The sequence below is a fragment of the Pyrus communis genome, chromosome 10, assembly GCF_041283825.1.
Source record: "Pyrus communis isolate YQ-2024b chromosome 10, ASM4128382v1, whole genome shotgun sequence".
In the NCBI taxonomy this organism is placed as follows: Eukaryota; Viridiplantae; Streptophyta; class Magnoliopsida; order Rosales; family Rosaceae; genus Pyrus; species Pyrus communis.
Window position 1 is genome coordinate 13,996,068 of NC_142574.1, and position 21,601 is coordinate 14,017,668.

Consider the following 21,601-nt stretch of genomic DNA (forward strand, 5'->3'; position numbering starts at 1 on the left):
CATGCTACAACACAAAGAATTACAAAAAGAGATGAAAATCCCAGGACATAGAGAGAAGCATATCGAATCCAGGAAGCAAAGACATGTGTGACTCCATGTGGACCTACACCATATTGTAAGGTTCAAATCATAGACATCTCGACTAGGGCAAGTGCTCGCAAAGCTGGACAATGTAATATGCCTAATACCCACTTGGCGCACTTGAATAATTCAACGAAAATTTGACTTTCCGGATAAAATTAGACATAAGGTCAGTTGGAGAAGAAAACTAGGACACTCAAGATTGTTGTATCAAAGTTTCAAAATTTTCTACAAAGCCAATCTTTATAGTTTTACATACGAAGACAGTTAAAACCGCATTTATATCAGAACTACGCAGCTATGAGAAGGTGAGGAATTAGGACCTTCCCCATTTTTCCCATCGACGTGTCATGTATGCTTGGAATGGAAAGAAGTCGAGGTACAACATTATTATTTTTCCAGAATTTTCCAGAAAGATAGAACGGTCACAAATTTGGCACCCAAGGTAGTTGAACAGCAAGTCAGCACAAGCAACGCATGACAACAACACCTCCAACTTGTCATATTAAACTGTACCTGCTCGGAGAAAATTGAGTTTCTTGCCGTACATGATCGGGAAGATATGAAAGTCAGCTTTTTGTAGAATTTTGAGGAACTCAATTTTGAGTTACGTGGAAGACCTTGTTGTTGTTTTACCACTCATTAGAGCATGCTGGAATTTTCTGTGGGAATCCTTCAGTTCTTCCTCCGAACTCATATCAAAAGATGTATAATGTGCTGCAACGACATACGAGTTCAAGATGCACACAGTCATGAACAACTCAACGGTTAACCTAAGGGTTCCAACCAATTCAAGTAAGCTTCGATTAGCTAAAATCGAAGGTCACTGCAAAGCATTGCGTACAACTCCACACTTGTCCTCTTCCACTACTAGCTTGTAATGGAAAAAGACATGGGGCATACCATGTGGAGTAAGAAAATAAATTGAAGGCCCATCCGATGGGTGAATAATCTTGGTCTAAACCATGGTAGCTCTCCAAGTGATACGTACTTTTGATTAATTAATTATTATATACATGATTAAAATGCATGCCCAGGACAAAATACCTAAAGCTGGGAATTATCATTTCAGATCCTTGCCATCGTTTGTTCTTTATTACACCTTTCATTGATCGATGTACATGTAATACCTTAAAATTCAAAGTAGTTAGAGGAGTCTCTGTTAAGCCCATCCTATATTATACGGTTAACAGCTTAAGAGGCTAAAGCCGTAATAAGCACGGTTACAATTGAAGGTATAAGGGCACAAGCACATGGTGCTGTGACCCAAAAGTTTAGTGTAACATCTAGCCTCCGGAGAGATTATATAGCCAGAAAGGTTGTGGTGCAAGTGCTGCTTTATAATTTATATGGCCACTACCATCTTCAGCTCTTGCATAATTAAATGACCCCTTCTGACTGAAATACTCTCCCCAGAAAGAAAAAGAAAAGAGGAAAAGCATGATCCTCAACTCTCAATAATATCTCCATCCAGTATGAACTTTGACATTTCAATAAGACTTCGTGTAAGAACTAATGAGTCCAGAAGAATTAGTCTTGATCCCTACAGTTAAAATCTAAAATATTCAACATAATTTGTCTTAGTACGTAGAATTCTTATCTTTATTATTGCTAGAGACATCCCAAGTGTGATGCAAGCACAGTTGATCGATGAATGTTACAAGAGGGAGGGAAAAAGCAGAATATATAATTAAGAGAGAAAATCGACACGCAAAATAAAAATGGGTAATGTGGAAGTAATGACAGCCTGATCCAGATCTAGTGGTTGAACTTGGACATCAACATAATCATAATTGTATTCGGTTTTCACAATTTCCTCATTCCTTTATACAGTATATGTATTATGATTATATGTTTGTAAAGGTCCTTAGAGGATCATCGCTATAATTCCAACTTGTTGAAAAAAGGGTAATGTGGAAGTATTATCTTAGTTTTGAAGTAATTATTCAAAATGTCTATGTAATAGTCATATTGACATTTGTACATTCAGATATTGAAAAATTAATATTCTTCATGGATTTATTAGTCTTCACATTTTTAGAGAAGGTTGTGAATTTATAACTTTATATCTCATGAACAATGACTTGTTCTGTTGTTGTTGAATGAAAGGATAAAATATAAATAAAATAATATGGTTTCGTTGTTTCTGATAAAATAAAAAATAAATAAAAAATGTCATTGTTTCTGGTAAATTACATTTTCATATTTCAGGTTTTGGGCCTATTTCAATTCCTTACAACATTTTCAAAACATTTCACTTTCATACCTTAAGTACTATTTTATTTCAAAATAATACATCCGTTACATTTTCCATCCATGGATCCATTAAGTGCTGACGTGACTATCATATATATGTCACATGACTGCCAAATGTGTGCCACGTGGCAAAAAAAAAATTTAATTTTTTTTTTTAAAACCTAAATTTTCACAAAAAAAAAAAAAGGATAAATTACATTTTTATACCTCAGGTTTGGGGCCTATTTCAATTCCTTACAACATCTTCCAAACATTTCACTTTCATACGTCAAGTACTATTTTATTTCAAAATAATACATCTGTTACATTTTTCATTCATGGATCCGTTAAGTGCTGACGTGGCTGCCACATATATGCCATGCGGTTGCCAAATGTGTGCCACGTGGCAAAAAAAAATTTAAAACCTGAATTTTCTCAACAAAAAATCCCTTCCCCCCAACGACCCACATCCCCGAAGAACCCAAAACCTGAAGAAGAAGAAGGAGGGAAAAAAAATAAAAATAACCCACCCTATTTCCCCACCTGTAAGAAGAAGAAGAAGAGGAAAAAAAATGCAACCCAGTTCGTCCCCCGACACCCCCCCGCACCCCGCGCGCCCGCAACTCCCGCCTCCCAGGGACCCTGCAACCCGCCTTCCTTGCACAGAGACCCCGAATCACACCTAATCTCGGATGGTTTTGTGGTAGATTCATCTTGGGGAGTTTGAGATGGGGATTTTGAGTTTGAGATGATTTTTGGATTGATTTTGTGGTAGATCCACCTAATCTCGGGTGGGATTTTTGAGGGTGGGTGATGGGGGATGGGAGAGAAGGGTGGCTTGGGTGGGATTTTGGGGTGGGTGATGATGGATGGGATAAGGGGGTGGGTCGGGGATGGTTTTTTTTAATTTTAAATTCAGGTTTTAAAAAAAAAATTAAATTTTTTTTTTTTGCCACGTGGCACACATTTGGCAGCCACATCAGCACTTAACGGATCCATGGATAGAAAATGTAACAAATGTATTATTTTGAAATAAGATGTTGTAAGGAATTCAAATAGGCCCCAAACCTGAGGTATGAAAATGTAATTTACCCTTTTTTTTTTTTGAGAAAATTCAGGTTTAAAAAAAATTAATTATTTTTTTTGCCACGTGGCACACATTTGGCAACCACATGACATATATGTGGCAGCCACGTCAGCACTTAATGGATCCATGGATGGAAAATGTAACGGATGTAGTATTTTGAAATAAAATAGTACTTAAGGTATGAAGGTGAAATGTTTTGAAGATGTTGTAAGGAATTGAAATAGACCTCAAACCTGAGGTATGAAAATGTAATTTACCCATAAAATAATATGGTTTCATTGTTTGTGATAAAATAAAAAATTAAAAAAAATTAAAAATGTCATTGTTATTAGCACTAAAAAAAATTCATTATGCCATTTTTATCTTATTGTTACAAACATTTATGTTATATAATATGTTTCACACATTCATTCACAAGATAAGATCAAGAATCAATAACCTACATCCACACATATACTATGTTTGTTTTTCTTGCCCAAAATGCCAAAGGAGATGAGGAAGCTAATCGATTCAACGTGACCAAATGTGTTAAAGTTTGATTTAGAGTATGTTGATTCAAGAGAGGAAAGGAAATCATAAAAAATGGAGATGAATATGAGTTTCTCTATCTCTCTCTGCAAAATCGTAGAGAATGTTCTTTTTTTTTTTTTTAGTCTCATTCCTCACACACATTGCACTGCATAACGGTTAGTTATGCATCTGGATTCTCACCATTACATTAAGAAATGATCTCATCCACACATCTAGCTAAGTTCAAGGATCCTTCCACATGTCACTTAGACAAAATTACAATATGAGCCCTACAATTGGTGAAAATAACCAAAGTGGATACACAACTAAATACAAGGCTTATTATACTAAACTCATATTAGCTCAATGCTTATACACTAACACTCCTCTTTAAGCTTTGAGCTGATTTGACTCCAAGCTTATCTCTTTGAACCTTTCCCTTGGTAAAGCTTTGGTAAAAATGTCTACTAGTTGCTCTTTGGTAGGACAATAGAGTAAATCGATAATTCCTTGCTGCAAGGCATCTTTGATAAAGTGATACCTTCTGTCAATGTGTTATGTCCATTGATGAAACACTGGATTCTTAATTATTGAAATTGAAAATATGTTGTCACACTGCAAAGGAGTTGCTTCAATTTGTTGCTCCCCAAAATCCTCCAGAACAAATCTGAGCCATATAACCTGAGCTGTGGCTTCTGATTCACTGATATACTTTGCCTCTGCAGTTGAGAGTGCAACACAATTTTGCTTAACAGATTCCCATGAAAAGACTCCGCTTCCAAAGGAGAATGCATAGCTTGATGTGCTTTTGTTGTCATCAATGAACCTCCTCAGTCACTATCACATTATCTAATTAGCATTGCATTCCTTCCTTTTTCATACTTCAGTCCATAATCCAATGTCCCTTTGATATATTTGAGAACTCTCTTGGTTGTCCCATGGTGCTTATTTGTGGGACAATGCATATATCTAGCCAGTAAGCTAGCTACATACATCACATCTGGCCTTATAGCAGTGAGATATAACAAACTTCCCACAATCCTTCTATATTGCTCTTCATTTGTTGCACCACTTCCATCATCGTTGCTTAATTTTTTTAGTGGCAATAAGAGGGATAGAGACAGATTTGCACTCACTTAAGCCAAATTTATTCAACAAAGAAGAAGCATACTTCCTTTGATGAATGAAAAGACTCGAATCAGTTTGAATCACTCCCATTCCCAGGAAATGATGGAGAAGTCCTAAATTTGTCATTTCACATTTCACCTTTATGTCTTCTTTGAATTCATCCAACATTTCTTCATTGCATCCTGTATATTCTATGTCATCCACATAGATAGACACAATTAGTATTTCTTTCTCTCTTCTTGTCTTAGTATAGAGAGTTGCTTCACTTAAGCTTTTCTCAAGACCACTCTGAGCAAAATAGTTGTCAATCTCCCCATACCAGGCTCTAGGTGTCTGTTTTAATCCATAAAAGGCCTTATGCAATCTATAGACCTTATCTTTCTTGCCATTAATTATAAATCCCTCAGGTTGGTAAACATACACCTCTTCCTACAATTTTCCATTCAAAAATGCAGATTTAACATCTAGTTGATACAACTTCCATTCTTTGTTCAGTAAGAGCAATTAAGATTCTAATTGTATCTAGTCTAGCAACTGGAGCAAATGTCTCATTATAATCGATTCCTAGTCTCTACACATACCCATTGGCAACCAATCTTGCCTTGTTCTTTTGCACTGAACCATCCAAATTCAACTTGGTTTTGAACGCCCATTTAACTCCAATGACTTGTTTATCAATTGGTCTATCTACAAGCTCCCAAGTCCTATTCTTCTCAATCATTGACAATTCTTCCTCCATTGTTTTTATCCAGGACTTATCTTGTGCAGCTTCTTCATATTTCTCAGGCTCCACAATGAAGAGATTGCACTGAGCTAGTATATCACTTATATTTCTCCACTTCACTAGGGTATGATCATAGGGCTGAGCAATCTTTTAAGATTCATGAGTGACCTTTTCTTGTTCCTCAGTGCTTGGAAGGATACAAGAACTAGAGGAATGCTCTTCAACCTCACTCAGTTTATGTGAACTCACACCAATCATATTCTCAGGTTGATTTTGAATATAAGTCACAGCAACAGAATTCTCTAAGTTTTCCTTCCAATTCCAGGACATAGTTTCATAAAAAACTCCCCATCTCTTGACAAAATCAACTTCTTAGTATATGGATCAAATACCTTGTACCTTTTCTCACATGTTGCATATTCACAAACACATTTTTGACACCCTTTGCATTAAGCTTTTGTCTTATCTCAGTTTGTACATGCACATAACAAAGCGATCCAAATACTTTTAGATGATCAATACCTGGTTTTCTACCATTATAGGCCTCAAATGGAGTTAGATTGCCAAGAGCTTTTGTAGGTGAACTGTTTAGAATGTAAACAACTATATGTGTAGTTTCTGCCCACAAGAAATATGGCATGCTTTTATCATGAAGCATTGCCTTAGCCATCTCTACAACTCTTCTATTTTTCCTCTCCACTACTCCGTTTTGATGTGGAGTATATGCCATAGATAGCTTCCTTTGAATTCCTTCAGTCTCTAAGATGTCGAACTTAGTTGACACAAACTCACCCCCTCTGTCACTCCTTAAACATTTCACTTTGAAACCACACTGTAATTCCACCATTGCTTTGAACTTTCTAAAGCAATTTAGGGCCTCAGATTTGTGTCTTAGGAAATAAACCCATGATATCCTTGTGTGATCATTAATAAGAAGCATAAACTATTTGTTCCCAGCAATTGATTCATTTTTCATGGGACCACACAAGTCAGTGTGTATTAGCTCCAGTGGACTACTTGCTCTCCAAGCTTGCTCTTTTGGGAACCAATCTCGATGTTGTTTTCCTAACTGACATCCTTCACTCAAACCATTAACATTTTCTAGATGTGGAAGACCATGCACCATATCATTTTCCCTAAGCTGCTTGAGACTCTTAGGATTGAGATGACCTAGCCTCTTATGCCAAGTCCAGGTACAAGGAGTGATACTTGTCTTTAACACAATCTGATCATTGTGCATCAAGGACAAAGGGTAACATCTATTCTCTTTCATTCTTACTTTTATAACCAGACTATCAAGTGATGGTCCATCAAAAACACTGCACACTTTTTCCCCAAATAGCAAGTAATATTCATGCTCATGCATCTGGCCAACACTTAGCAAGTTCTCTTTCAACCTTGGTAAATACATCACTTCTCTAATATATTTCCTTCCTTTGGTTGTATCAATCACAAGAGATCCCATTCCTGCCACATTAACTAGGTCACCAGTTGGCATTTGCACTTTTCCTGCCACTTTGTTTTTACATCAACAAGAAGATTGACATTTCTTGTCATGTGGTTGCTACATCCACTATCAATATACCAATTTCCATTCACCTTTGCTTCAGTAGTTGTTGATAGGAGCATATTTATGCGGCTTTGTTAGCCTATTTCCTTGTATTTAGTGAGTTAGTTTCTATTTATTATAGTGATTTAAGCTATTTTCGTGTGTTTGTAGATTCAATTGGCTAAAGTGGCAAGAAAAGGCAATTTGGAGCATTTTAGAGCAGTTTTGGGCTTGGAATGGATAGCACATGCATGGAGCAAGGTGGATGGACGAAATTGAAGTTCAAGAAGGCTAAGAATATGCTAATGAGATGGAAGAATTAATTCAAGACAAAGAAGATATGGAAGTTCAGCAAGAAAGAAGGAAACATAAGCCAAACTACCTTATTTTGTCTTAGCCAATCCTAATCCTTCACTACCTAAGTTCCAGCTGTTAGGGGGGTTCCTAATTAATTTAGGACACTTAAATATATCATTCTAGAAGACCTAATCCTATTCCTATGGGGTTGCCGCACCTTTTCCTTCTAGAAACCCTTTCCCTTGCCGTGCAAATCCCTTTCCCTTTCTCTCTAGGATGCCGTCACACCCTTCTTTCCCTTTTCCTCTTGGATTCTGAGATTTATTTACCCTTTTTCCTTGAGGATTTGGAGAGAAAATCTTTCCCAAAATTAATTAATTAATACCTTGCTTTTTCCCTTTATTTTGAGACTTTCTACCGCACAAAAGAGGAATGATTCATCCATCCATCCATCCTTCACCATAATTCACACTAGCCATCCATCACACACAATAACCCAACATTGCACACATCAAACTCCCTTGTGCGACAAATTTGTAAGGAGAAAGGAGAGATGACCCTTGGAGCCATGTCTGCCATTCAAGTTTGGATTGTTAGAGCTTTTCTAAGTGTATTCAATCTTTTGTTTTCAATGTTTAAATTTAATTGTTCTTGTTTAAGTGCGAATATGAGGAACTAAACTCGTTTTGGCCAGAAGAGAATTCAAAGCCATGAACATATATGTGATATGAATTGATTTCATTCAATTATTGCTTCGTAAAACATGAATGTGATTTGCTTAACTGCTTGATTGATAACTTATTCTTGTATGTTGATTAAGGGGGCCTACTTAGTTTGCATGCATGAATTTGATGCTAAAATATAAGGGAGTTTCACCTAATCGTTATGAACTTATATTTATAAGTAGTGGAGGTTGCTAGCCACAATAGTGTTAAGTAAATTCTTGGCAGGAGTATCATGCAGTTCATAGTTACAAATGTCTTGTCAATGCTTATGATTTTCATAGAACTTAATGATCTTTGATATGTATCTCTATCATACAGTTCATATAGGGAACTCGATAAGAATAATTTGGTTACATCGCTGAGTCCAATTCAATGAATTTAGGAAAATCTGATGGTTAATTTGTGCAGTTCACGGTTAACTTTGGGCATTGTCATTCATGGTTTATTGGAATAATAATTGGAAATCGATTTGTATGCATATGTGTCATGTGTGGAGAAGAACCCTCTAGCTAGCCTATCACCCATCAATTCACCCAAATTCGTATCAATTTACTTTGTTTCTGTAATCTATTTATTTAAGTTCTAAATTCGTCAAAATCAATCCCCCCCCCCTTAATATTTCATGTTTACTTAGTTAGAACCTGTTTTAATATGTTTCCTTTAGTGTTTTGAGTCAAAGTTAAGTTAAAATTCGTCCAAAATCACTCTTAGTTTCTGTTTTGAGTCAATTTACTTGTTTTGTGCTGTTTTGAGTCATTAGAGTCTAGTTTTCTGTTTTTGAGTCTAGTTTAGTGTAATTGAGTCTAATTTGTGTAGATTAGCATCCCTCCTAATCCCTAGCCTAGAACGATCCCTACTTTCACATACTACAAGTATAAAAAAGACGGTTTAATTTGTGTGCTATTATATATCACATCAGTTGCACAGTTAGCATAGAATAGATTACCAGATACCTCCATTTGATTTGCACAGTTAGCCTTTTGAATAGCCTTACCCACAATGCACTCCCTAGCTTAATGTCCAAATTTATCACAATTGTGACATTTGGATTTTCCCTTATATCTGCACTCACCAAAGTGAAACTTTAAGCATACGTTGCACTGAGGTTTTGTCACTTCTTGATTCATGGAGGATGAAGAATTTGCATTTTGTGCAGGACCCAAAAATGACTTTTGCTGAAACTTAGGCTTTGAGTCCTACTTCTTGCCTTTTGCATTCCAGTTCTTCTGAGACTTGAATCCACTAGATTGAGAGTTACCTCTATTTTGTTGCCCTTTTGAACTCACAGAGAAAGAGGCAAATGCTTTCTCACTAGCATCAACAGTGTGCATATCAAAACGTTGTTCCTGGCTTTTTAGAATTGCCAGAACCTCATGTAATTCAATAGTCTTTATACATTTTGTGTTCTCAATCACAAGACAAATGGGATCATAGGGTTTGCTAAGACTGATTAAAACCTTTTGCACAAGTCTTTCATTCGATAACACTTCACCAAACGTCTTCATTTGGTTAATCAATTCATTAAAACGTGTACGACACCCAGATAATGATTCATCATCACGCATTCTAGTATACTTAAATTCACGTCGAAAATTTTGGAGTTTAACCGACCGTACTTGATCACCACCATGGTATTCTCCATATAGCAGATCACATGCCATCTTCGTTGAATCGGCGTTGGCAATTCGAGGAAATATTTGATCAGAGACTGCACTCTGTATAATACCCAAAGTTTTTGCATCTTGCATATATGTAGCCACTATTTTCTCATTGTCTTCATCTTCTGAGCTCCTTTCAACCTTCTTCTTCTTTGAATCTGAGGTCGTGACCCCTTTTTCAACTAATTTCCATAGCCCATGAGATTTGAAGATCGTCACCATCTTAATTTTCTAGAACTCGTAGTTCTCATAGGAGAAGATCAGAGTTCTCACCTCCTAATTTCCAAATCTAGCCATCTCTTAGCTTAAATGATAGGAAAACAAATCGAATTTGGTTTCTATAGAGTTTCAGAACGACTCGATTGCTTCAATGTTGATAATGTCAACTTCACAGTTCACGCACAGATCTCAATTGATCGAATCTGGCTCTGAGGCCATGTTAAAGTTTGATTTAGAGCATGCTAATTCAAGAGAAGAAAGGAAATCACATAAAATGGAGATGAATATGAATATGAGTGCTTCTCTCTTTCTCTCCAAAATCGCAGAGAATGTTCTTTTTTTTTTTCTTTTTTTTTTCTCATTTCTCACACACATTGCACTGCATAACGGTTAGTTATGCATCTGGATTCTCACCATTACATTAGGAAATGATCTCAACCACACATACATACATACATACATACATACATATTTGCATATCCAATGCGTGACCCAAATTGCTGTGCCAATGTCCTTCCCTCCTTCACATCTCTTCTGTTAAACAGTTAATATTGACGCTGCAAATATCGGCATCCGATGTCCTTGGCTTCCCTTGCATTATTCAAAGTGGCCACACCACCAAAATCTCATCAAATATTGCCGAAACACACAACCAATTCAACAGTGAATCAAGAGACAAAAACAAGTAGGAGAGTGGTGGAAGTAAAACCAAATCATGTTGATTCTTGTACAATAATATTCATTAAAATGTGAAGACATGATCCAAATGTACATCTTTGCTTCCATGCAATACTGAACACGATCATGTTGTTTGGTTCTCCCTAGTAAATTCATTGAAAATGGATTTAATTTATGAGCAGAGCTAGCTAGCTCAGAAAGACATTAATTGAACTGAAGGAGCTTCGAAGGTGTACATGGCCATTTGCTTTGTTACTATTTAATGAGTTTCATGTTCTTTGATTCAACAAATAGTTGAAGTTGAAGAAACATTACATTAACACCAAAATCTTCTAAGTGGACCTTTATGAAATTATGTAAATCTTATTTCATATGGACCCCAAATGGATGGCCCACATGTGTCATTCACATTACTTCACATTTACATATATAGGCTTAATTATTAGTATGGTAATGTTGGGGTAACCAAATTTCTAAATCAAATTTGTATACCAAATGATATGGATGTTGATGATTAGATTATTACTTAAATGTTGATTAATGTGCTTATTTCCTATTAGTAACACATCATTTAGATTAACAGTTTGGTTTAAAAATTTTGGGTAAAGTACAAAAAACTACCTCAACTATTGGTGTCACGACACTTTCATACCTCATCTTTTAAAATTGACAATGTCATACCTCATCTTACGAAATTGTGTCAATGTTATACATTCCGTTAGCTAGGCGTGTATTTCTCAGTTAAATGCTGATGTAGCTTGATCCAGAACCCATTTTTTATTAAAAAATTATTAAAAACTAAAAAAAATCATTTAATATTTTTAAATATTAAAATATCTCTTTCTTCTTCCTCCTCCTTCTTTCTGGGTTGCGGGAAGATGGGGAAGAGAAACGGGGGAGGGACGAACGAACTGGAGGTTTTTTATTTTATTTTATTTTATTTACTTTTTTTTTTATTTTAATATTTAAAAAATATAAAATGATTTTTTTTAGTTTTTAATAATATTTTATTAATTTTTAATAAAAAATAAGTCTCTGATCAAACCATGTTAGCATTTAACTGAAAAATACACGACCAAACTAACGAAAGATATAATATTGGTACAAATTCTAAGAATGAGTTATGACATTATCAATTTTAAAAGATAGGGTACGAATATATCGTGACACCAATAATTAAGGCAATTTTTTATACTTTACCTAAAAATTTAATATTCCTAACATCATTCTTATTAGTGTGCTCCTGAAATTTATTTTGATTCAACTTGTCCTCTGAAACGCACGAATGTATCTCACTTTACTCTCCATTAAGTTTTTCATCCATGCCGCTAACGTGGCAACCACATGGCCAAAAAATAGATTTGTTGTCTTTTCCCCTTCTCCTTCTCTCCTCTGATCATTTCACTTTCTCTCTGTCTTCCCTCACCGGCTTCTTCTTCACGCTCATCCATATCGACCATTCCCACCAAATTTATCAAATCTCTATTCCAATTGAGATCACAATCCAGATTCGACTATGGAATTAAAACTTGTTCATAAGCATGGATTTTTATTTTTTATTTTTGAAAGAACCTCCGGAAAGTTCCATATTAGACTGAGCTTCTAATAAAACTATATATGAAAAAGAAAACAAATCGGAAAATACCAGGTCTCCAGATCCAAAGGTAGAGGGATTCGCGTTTGAACAAGAAGTTGAAATTGTTTAGCTTTTGTTTTGGGAAAGGAATGAAGAAGATTAAAATTGTAATCTAGAAAAAAGATGAGTAGGATGAAAACATGAGGAACAGAGAGAGAGAAATGAACCAGGGGAGAGAAGGAGAAGGGGAAAGGACAAAAATGTCCTCTCATTCTTGCCATGTGAATGCCACATCACCAACATGCATGGAAAACTTAACTGAAAAAACGACATAGTTCTCATTGTTCTCGATTAGCACTTGTACTTCACTCATACTTCACTCAGTGCTAATAGACATGGCTAAGGTAAATCTATCTTTTTTTTTTATATGAAGAAAATAATACTACAATTTGATATTGATTAATGATGACAACTGAGGTAATGTCACAATGCCTTTTTCGTGTTGTTTTTTGATTTGGATAGTATATGTTAATATAAAAACTTAAATACCCTTAAGTTGAATCTACTTGGATCTTTATCACACTGGATGTTTCATCTATATGGAAAACCCCCGAAAATTTGAGGTATTGCGGCTAACATTTTTAATCTAAAAGCCTAGAAATCATAAGAAAACAAATGTTGAGCTGCAGTAATCTCACACAGCAATTTCTAACCCCCGAAAATTTGAGGAATTGCGGCTAACATTTTTAATCTAAAAGCCTAGAAATCATATGAAAACAAATGTTGAGCTGACAGTAATCTCACACAGCAATTTCTAACCCCCGAAAATTTGAGGAATTGCGGCTAACATTTTTAATCTAAAAGCCTAGAAATCATATGAAAACAAATGTTGAGCTGACAGTAATCTCACACAACAATTTCTAACAAAAATTTGACCATAAAAATGTAAAACCATCTCTCAATCAGTATTTTTCATCTTATATTGCAAGTGACCTGCTGCCATGGCTATAAATTCTTTAAGTGAAATCATTGTTCTACCAAAAAAAATAGAAACGAAGAAAAGGTAAAGAAGAACATGAGTACATGCATACCTCAATTCTGAAAACAAAGAGGGAGCCATTTTTCAGCAAGCTCTTCCTGTCAGGAGGAACAACAAACTGAGAAAAACAAATCATGGATTCACAATATAAAACTTCATTCTTCATGTATAAATTCAGTGTGTGTGTAAAGCTCAATTGGGGTTTCATAAAAAAGTTGCTATTAATCACATCTTATGGTGCTGAATCACAACTTTTTCCTACCATCTTATGGATTCATGTATTTTTCCCAGTGAATTCAAAATGAAATCAGAATAACGGATTTAGTACAAACAAATTGATGAAATTTTTTGAAGCTACTACTGTTTCCTTGCACAGTTGTGAAAAGGAAACAACATCTCCATACGTGCCACGATATATAACCATACTGCAAAAGTTATTTCAAACACACTACTGTTTATATCTGCACAACTAATAGAGCCATTAAAAGAAAAAAGCAACTATCTTATTTGATCCCCACTAACCTAGCAAGCCAAGTACATTTTAGACCATAGAACATAGAAGCAGTAGTCATATAGATTGAAATATAGATATTTTCGGACTAATATCTAAGTTCTTTTTTTTTAATCAAAATATATAGATATTTTGGAACCATCTGGATGAATTTTGGTTTTCGGGATTCTATAGTTGATGAACGCAGGTTTTTTTTTTCTTTCATTTCAGGAGAGATGAAGCAATTGGAAGCAACTGGAAGCAAATAGAAATCCGGACAAATGGAAGCATAGCAGAACACGTGAGGTTTCAGAAGGAAGCAACTGGAAGCAGATAGATGATGGACAGGTGGATAGAAAGACAAATAGGCACAAAAGAAATGATTAAAGTTGTCAGGAAACCCGGACACATGTTTGTGGGAAAAAAAAGATTAAAAATTATAAAGAAATGGGTTGTAGGGAAAAAATGATTGAAAAATGTGTGTGGAAAAAACCAAAAAATCATAGAGGATGGAAAGGGCAGATCGTTATAGTAGATAGTAATTTGACAGCAAAGCAATAGGGGCAAAGGTGAAATAAAAGAAAAACGTGTGAGGAAAAAATCGGAAGAGCACAATTTCTGAAGCCTCCCTCCAGGCAGAAGTGGAATGAAAGAAAGAAGCAGGGACAAAAGTGGGAGTACACTGTACAATAAATAGTGTCCACAGAAACCAAAAAGGGTAAAAACGGAAATACATTGACGAAGGAACACTAAAAAGGACACAAAGGGAATTAACTAGAAAGTTTGAGGCGTTTAGTATACTAGCAATGTAATTTACCAACCATGGACACATTGAAAATGGTTATTTAATCCAATATGTGCATTTAGCAGTACATTTATATGTAAACATAAGTTTACCCAAAACCCTAAAATGGATAAAGTTGTTTTCTTTTCAACCATGAAACGCCAAACAAAGTTTCACGACCCACTAGAAATTTCTTTGTAATCAGTAGTCTCATTTTTCAATTTAAATTTTACAATGCTCCGATGTGTATGGTATTCATCAGGTCAGCGTAAATATGTGTTAGGAAACTTTTAAGTCGAATTAGACTTGAGCTTTGAGAATGTCCTCTTGTCTCCCTTGATCTATTTTCGTACAAAATCCTGAAATATCTCTAAAGAATTAGCACGTCTTAGGAAATATCACGGTTAGATCAATAACTTGAAGATAGCATAATTCAGCAAATAATAGATTTCTCAAGTGAGGCATGGTGTGGAAACTAGAAGTTCATCAGTTTAGCATGTTAAGAAAGAGAGTTGGCATGGTTGCATGGTGTTCTCTGTATGATATGGGTTTCCTAGGGTGGCAGCAAGGCTCACAATGGTTGGAATACTCAGAGCGAGATTACGGAGAATGCTAAGGTTGCAGAGTGATGTTTTTGGATTTTTTGGGTTCTCTGTGTGAAGCTGGAGGATTGGGCCATTTCTCTAAGGTTCTTGGCCTATGCTTGCAGATTAATGGTTCCTTCCCAAGAAATTTCTAGTTAGGGCTTGGCTCTCCCTTCCCTTTCTTCCTAGTTCTCCTACTACCCCTTATTTTGGTGTAAGGAGGCTAGATTGTAGAACCTACATCATGTCTTCTTCCAAAGGCGTGTGTTTCTTGGGTTAACTTTCTGCAGGCAATACCTTTGGTAGCACGTCTCATGACTTTCACACATTGGTTTTCTACGTGAGTTAGGAAGGGAAAGTCTGATTCTCTCTTCATTAAATGCATGTCTAGGTTGGCTTTCACGTGACTCTAAGGGTCAGGGCTTGGTTCCCCCCAAACTAAGTGGGTTAGCTTGCTAAGGAAAGGAAGAAACTAGGTTGGTTCTCTCTCAAACTTACCCATGTGGAATACAAGGGTTATGGGCTTAGATTTTTGGGCTCCCAAGCAACCCAAAGTCTTCCACAATTTTGACTCCACGTATGCCCATGAACTTCTATAACCATTCACATCACAATTCACTTGACAAGCCATGGGCATGTGACTTAGGCTTATCTTAGCATGAGTTTGCACGAGTGTGGCGTGATTTACACAAATGTGTGGCTTGATTAACGTAGCATCGCATGATTATGAACATAACTCCTTGATTCCGCACATTTTCCATGTATTTGGGCTTGACTTGAAGCTTGTATGACAATTGGGTTTCGAGACTTGATTGAGCTTGCACGTGATATTCTTGGGCCTCAACAATGTGCCACCAAAAATCTAACGATCAAGACTCCTGATGTATAATAAAAAAAATCTCGTTTTCATTTGAGTAAAATAATGGTAAATACAATGCTCCACGAATGTATGATACCCATGTCAGTATATACTTTACCCCGCTGCATTAGGAACCCCTCTTTTGATTAGGGTTAAATGAGGTAAATTCCAAATGGTCCCAACTTCTTGTTGTGCATAAGATGTGAGATTTACTAGATTTAGACGGCATGTCCCATATCTGTGAAACTTGGCTGCCATCCTGCAAGCATGCCTGGTTTATCAGAAAGAGATTTGACAGGCTAAGAGTTCAACAGTTTCAAAGGGTTTTGGAGTTTGAAAATTGTCTTTGTGGTAAAAGGTGTGTTTGGTGACTAATGCCTTATCCAATTCAAGGCCGCTAGTTATTGGTATGAGACATTTTTCTTGGTTCCCCATGGAATAACTTGACAATTATTTTCTTGAAAACTTTCATTCATTTTACTCCCAACTTATTTATAAGACATTAAATTTTTTTTTTTGTTTTTTGTTTTTGTTTTGTTCTTCTTAAACTTGATGTATGAAATGTTAAAAAAAAAAAAAAAATCATGTATAACTAACCACCTACTATACAAACCCACAAAGCACTTCAAGTGCTTCTATTTTTAAAAAAGAAAACTAATGACAAGGGTTTGAAAACTTTGAGTTTTAATGATAAGGACAAAATAAAGGGTAAAGTGAATAGTACCATGATTGACTTTTTAGTGAAAAAATGTGATTTTTCGTTAAAATGAACAGTACCGTGAGCTTTTCGTTAAAACTCCCTTTTTGAAATCAACTTCAAAGTGCTTATACCAAAAGCACTTCAAGTGTTTTTTTTTTTTTTTTTTTCCACAACAAAAACTTGTGTCTACTGTCATAGATTTTATAGTACAACACTCTAAGCTGGTGTGCCGTCAACTCTTTCCTTCAATCCTTCACCTTTGAAAGGAAAAATAGAAAAAGAAAACTAAATAGGATTATAAAAGTTTCAACTGATTCTGATACGTTTTCACTTGAAATTGAGGCAGTCATGAATCGAGAAAGTCCTAAATATAAAACAGAACAAATGAGAATGTGATCAACTGCTCACTGGCAGGCAAATATGAAGCATTCTTTCTCCTTTCTAAATAATTAGGGTAAAACCACTACTAGAATATAAGCGTTCAACTCAAAACCAATTAACCTAGTAGCGTCATTAGCTCATATCTAAGCCCACTTTGACCTCGTTATTTTCTGACTAACATGATACTTCATTTATACGTGCTAAACATTAGTATTACGTAGCTTGTAATACACTCAACTCTGAGAATGTAAAGATCCAACTTAAAACCTGTTGACAGTGAGTACAGGGGCCTAAGATTGCTTAAGCACTTATGTAGAGCCCGTTCAGAAGGTTGGTATGTTTATTTGTTTTTTTTTTTTTTTTTTTTTTATTAACTGAAAAAAAAACAGCTTTTGACAATATTGTTAGCGAAAAAAAATAAAAAAAATAAAAAGAAGAAAAAAATTGTTGTTGAGGTAAGAAAAAAAACACTTAAAGTGCTTTTTGGTATAAGCACCTACTATGCCCTTCTTTTAAGAAGTGCTTTTTCAAAAAATATTTACATTTTATTAAAACTTTCTATGTGCTTCTAATACCTTTTAACAAAATTTTTCCAAATGGGTATGTAGACTTTCCTTAAACGCATGCATCCAATTTAACACAACCAAGTCAAGCTTGAAGTTCTCAAAGAGGATTTTGCAAAAGCAATACTTGGTTCAACCTTGACAACAGCAACAGAAGCTATAACATATATTGCAAGCTCTACTGGAGTCCGCTTCACGTTGTGCTTCAAAATGTGAGGAAAGCATAGCAGATAATAAATTAGCATCCACATCAGAGGGGGGTTGTATTGGCAGTAAGCCCAGCATATAAACATGTCCCACAAAGTAAACTGAAGCCACTTATCTTGTTGAAATCTACGGAGGATCAATTTCAGAGCTCTTTACCCATTTGGATCATCCTCCTCGCATATGTGCACCTAATTCACCAAACTGGTCATCAGCTTCTACAGTATCCTCAGAAAGGCGCACTGCGTCCAGCTTCTGTTTCAGGACTTCTATAGCATTGAGGAGCAACTGAGCAGCTTTAATAGCACCGGTAGATTCCACTGTGAATATAAAGCTATCTTCACTTGCAGTGATATCCACAAGCCCAGACTTCCCCATAGCTTCTGCTTTCTTGATCACTTCATCATCATAGGTGTATGCTTCAGGATCAACCACCATGACCTTTCAAAATGAAAAGTTCAAAAAGAGAAGAATTTTACAAAGGTCACAACTTAGCTGATAATTATATTATGTAATTTAAGCACTGATAATACTATGCGAACTTTTATTGACTACTATATTGTTTTGTTCCTTTTATGGTCATAAATCATAATACAACTCAAATGAACTAACCAATGCAGCTGGGGTCTGAACCTACTACATCATCCTTCCATTATATTTGTACTCAGCTTTCTAGATATACATAAATGTCTCAAATGCACACCAAATAATTGGGCGGGAGCATCGGCCAGTTAATTCAACCTCTACTATAGAATGCATGGAAAATTAAACTGAATCATTCTTTGCCATAGCAACAAATTATTGTAGAGATCGAGTGCCCCTTCATGTGATATTGGTTTCATGCTAAAATTTTGTTTAAGGAAATGATTTCAATATGGCTCCATTCAAGATGATATATTCCACATAAAGAAACTTTATCTCATTGCAGTCCCTAGCCCTGTTATTTTGGGCATCATTTCCGCTCTCTAATTCCAACTACATCTTGTATAAACGCACAAAACCTAGCAACATGAACTAGAGCTTCAAAACTAGGACCATGCTTAAACCCCATAACCACCAGTGTCTTCTACATCTTTGCTACCTCATGATCTGTGTCTGTATGTTCCCTCCTAGAAATCACATATTCCTGCAAATAAAATATTCTAGACGTCCTGCAAGTATAGCAACTGACAACCTACTACTCATGCCATGATGTAGCAACTGACGCGGAATATCTCCAATCTACTTAATAAAGGACTGGAGATTGGCTCATTCTTTGAGCAATCTCCCTTTTTCAAGAGTTAAACAGCAACAAGATGGTATGCAATAAAAGATAATGAAATGTAAATAAAAGTTTGATAGCCGGTAAGTACTTAGTTAAATATCAAATCCAAATTGTGTAAAGGTTAACTAGATTACTCCCGAGAAAGAAAAGAACTGCAGGGCCCACATACCACTGAGGAAAACAACATAGTAGCTCTATTACAGAATTGTTATCACGAATACAGCAATTCAATCTTATGGAAACTCTTCACCCACAAGCTTATTACTTAAATATGTTAAAGCCCCCTAAATATAGTTGATTTATGTTCCATCATGCCCCTTTATCTATGTTTCTTCAGGGGAAAACAAAAACATAACATCTTAAACACCCTTTGATTACACCTAATAGAGGTTCACCATCATTTCAATGCACATGATTTTCTTAAAACTCAGCAGGACATACAAGTTTAGTTTGACAAGGTAAAACAGCCATACATATTATAGGTGACCAATGACTTTTACATTGAGAGACATAAGCTTACACCGAGGACACTTGAAGGGAAATCAAAGAATTGCAAAGGAATATAAACTCTGACATGGACAAACGCCTCCCATATTATCATAAACAGGTAACAAACATTCCTCCAGATAGTACACTTACAAAAATGAAACTCTGCTTACATCTTCCATCTCCTTTAAGAAGCACCAAAGTTCTTTGATTACTTAAGTATACTTCATTAAATGTGTACTTATAAATAGTATAGCGGGGACGAACAAAGAAGCGGCTAAATGATGCTTATAAAATCAAACCTACCAATAAAACGAATCAGATAACAAGCATCCCAAATGCTCTAAAGCAATAACCTTTAAACGATGTCTTTAAGCAAAATTACCACTGACACAATCACAAACATGCAATGGAACTATCATAACCATAAAAAAGAAGCACGGAAGTTAGGAAACCAACCAACCAACCTTGTCGGTTTTAGGATCAATGTCAAAGACCTTGGTGGGACTACTCTCAACCCAAGCCTTCTTCTCCTCAAGAGTCAAAGTATCCATCAGCTCCTCATTGATTCGAATGTCAGGTTCATACATGAAAGTGACAGTGGCCGCGGGCGACCACTTAGCATGATCTTTGCCAATCCCCTTTCTGGCAATGGCCCTCAGCCTCAGCTCTTGCCCCTTTCGCAACTTCACAATGATAATTCCCCTAAAACCACAAAAGCAAAGCAATCCAATTGCAGGCAGACTCAAAATTCAACACAAAAAATTTCAATTTACTTCAAACGAGTACAAGTAATGATTTTGCGAAACCCTAAACTCGTGAGAGAGGGGGAAAGTGCATACTTCTGTTCGGAGGATTCGAAGCCGGAGGAATCAGAGAAATCAACGGGGACCACGGTGTGGTCGGAGCTGAGGAGGTCCTTGCTGGTGACATCTAGGGTTTGGTCGGAGTGGCACTTGGCGCGGAGGTGAAACTCGACGGAGCAGAACTCGCACTGTCCGTCGCCGTCGCAGGCGTCGCAGTCACGTGAGAAGCGCATGCTCATGGCCCGGTCGGAGGTGAGGGGGATGAGGCCGAGTCGGTGGGCGATGAACTCATCGTTGAGGACGGAGGAGTTGATCTCGATCTCGACGAGATCGATGGCGACAGTGGGGACCTCGGCGATCATCACGCGCCGGAGCGCGTTGGCGACGCTGGCGTCAGTGTCGCGGAGCTCGAACTTCAAGCAGTCGTCACGCATTTCGCGGATTTTGACGCGCGGGAGTCTCTGGTACGATTTACCTTCCATTGTCACTAGTGTGATTGTCCGGGGGGAGCGAGAGGGTTTGGGTGAGAAGACAGAATGAGCAGAGATTTACGCCTTTGGGCCTTTAAACAATATCAATAGTTAAAAGAGTGAAACATTCAAAATATCAAAATATCAAAATATCAAAAATTGTCCTTCAAGGATTTCAAAAATTACAATTAAACCATAAAAATTTAAAGTAATTCATCACATTTTAATTTTGAATGAATTTTAAATCTAAAACTTTAATTAAAAAAAAAAGCCTCTCATGTTAGGGAAATTTGGAAAAATAACCAGAATTTAGATAGATACCATGTAGAATTATAATCATAATGTTAAATTTATGATAATTGAAACCAAAAGTTGATAAAACAGTACTAAAATACCCATAACAACTAAAACCTTACTCATTTGCTGCTCTTAGAGCAACTCCAGCATTAGAGCCCTCCCCACAGGCTATGCACTATTCAATCCACCTAATGAACAGTAACTGCC

General features: G+C 36.2%; 1 protein-coding gene and 1 long non-coding RNA gene across 2 annotated transcripts; both read right to left on the reverse strand.

Moving 5' to 3' along the window:
* Positions 1 to 3,991: 3,991 nt before the first annotated feature.
* On the reverse strand, positions 3,992 to 14,133 carry LOC137730292 (uncharacterized). Its single transcript, XR_015951969.1, has 3 exons — positions 13,559 to 14,133; positions 10,634 to 10,804; positions 3,992 to 4,308 (listed from the first exon to the last, which is right to left on the reverse strand). It is a non-coding gene; the product is annotated as an uncharacterized LOC137730292 (long non-coding RNA).
* A 3,758-nt stretch (positions 14,134 to 17,891) lies between these two features.
* Positions 17,892 to 21,195, reverse strand: LOC137729427 (DNA-directed RNA polymerases II, IV and V subunit 3). The gene is made up of 3 exons (XM_068468373.2): positions 20,664 to 21,195; positions 20,289 to 20,526; positions 17,892 to 18,512 (listed from the first exon to the last, which is right to left on the reverse strand). The coding sequence occupies exons 1-3, from the start codon at positions 21,107 to 21,109 to the stop codon at positions 18,240 to 18,242; spliced, it is 957 nt and encodes a 318-aa protein (XP_068324474.2). The 5' UTR covers positions 21,110 to 21,195; the 3' UTR covers positions 17,892 to 18,239.
* Between the last annotated feature and the right edge of the window lie 406 nt (positions 21,196 to 21,601).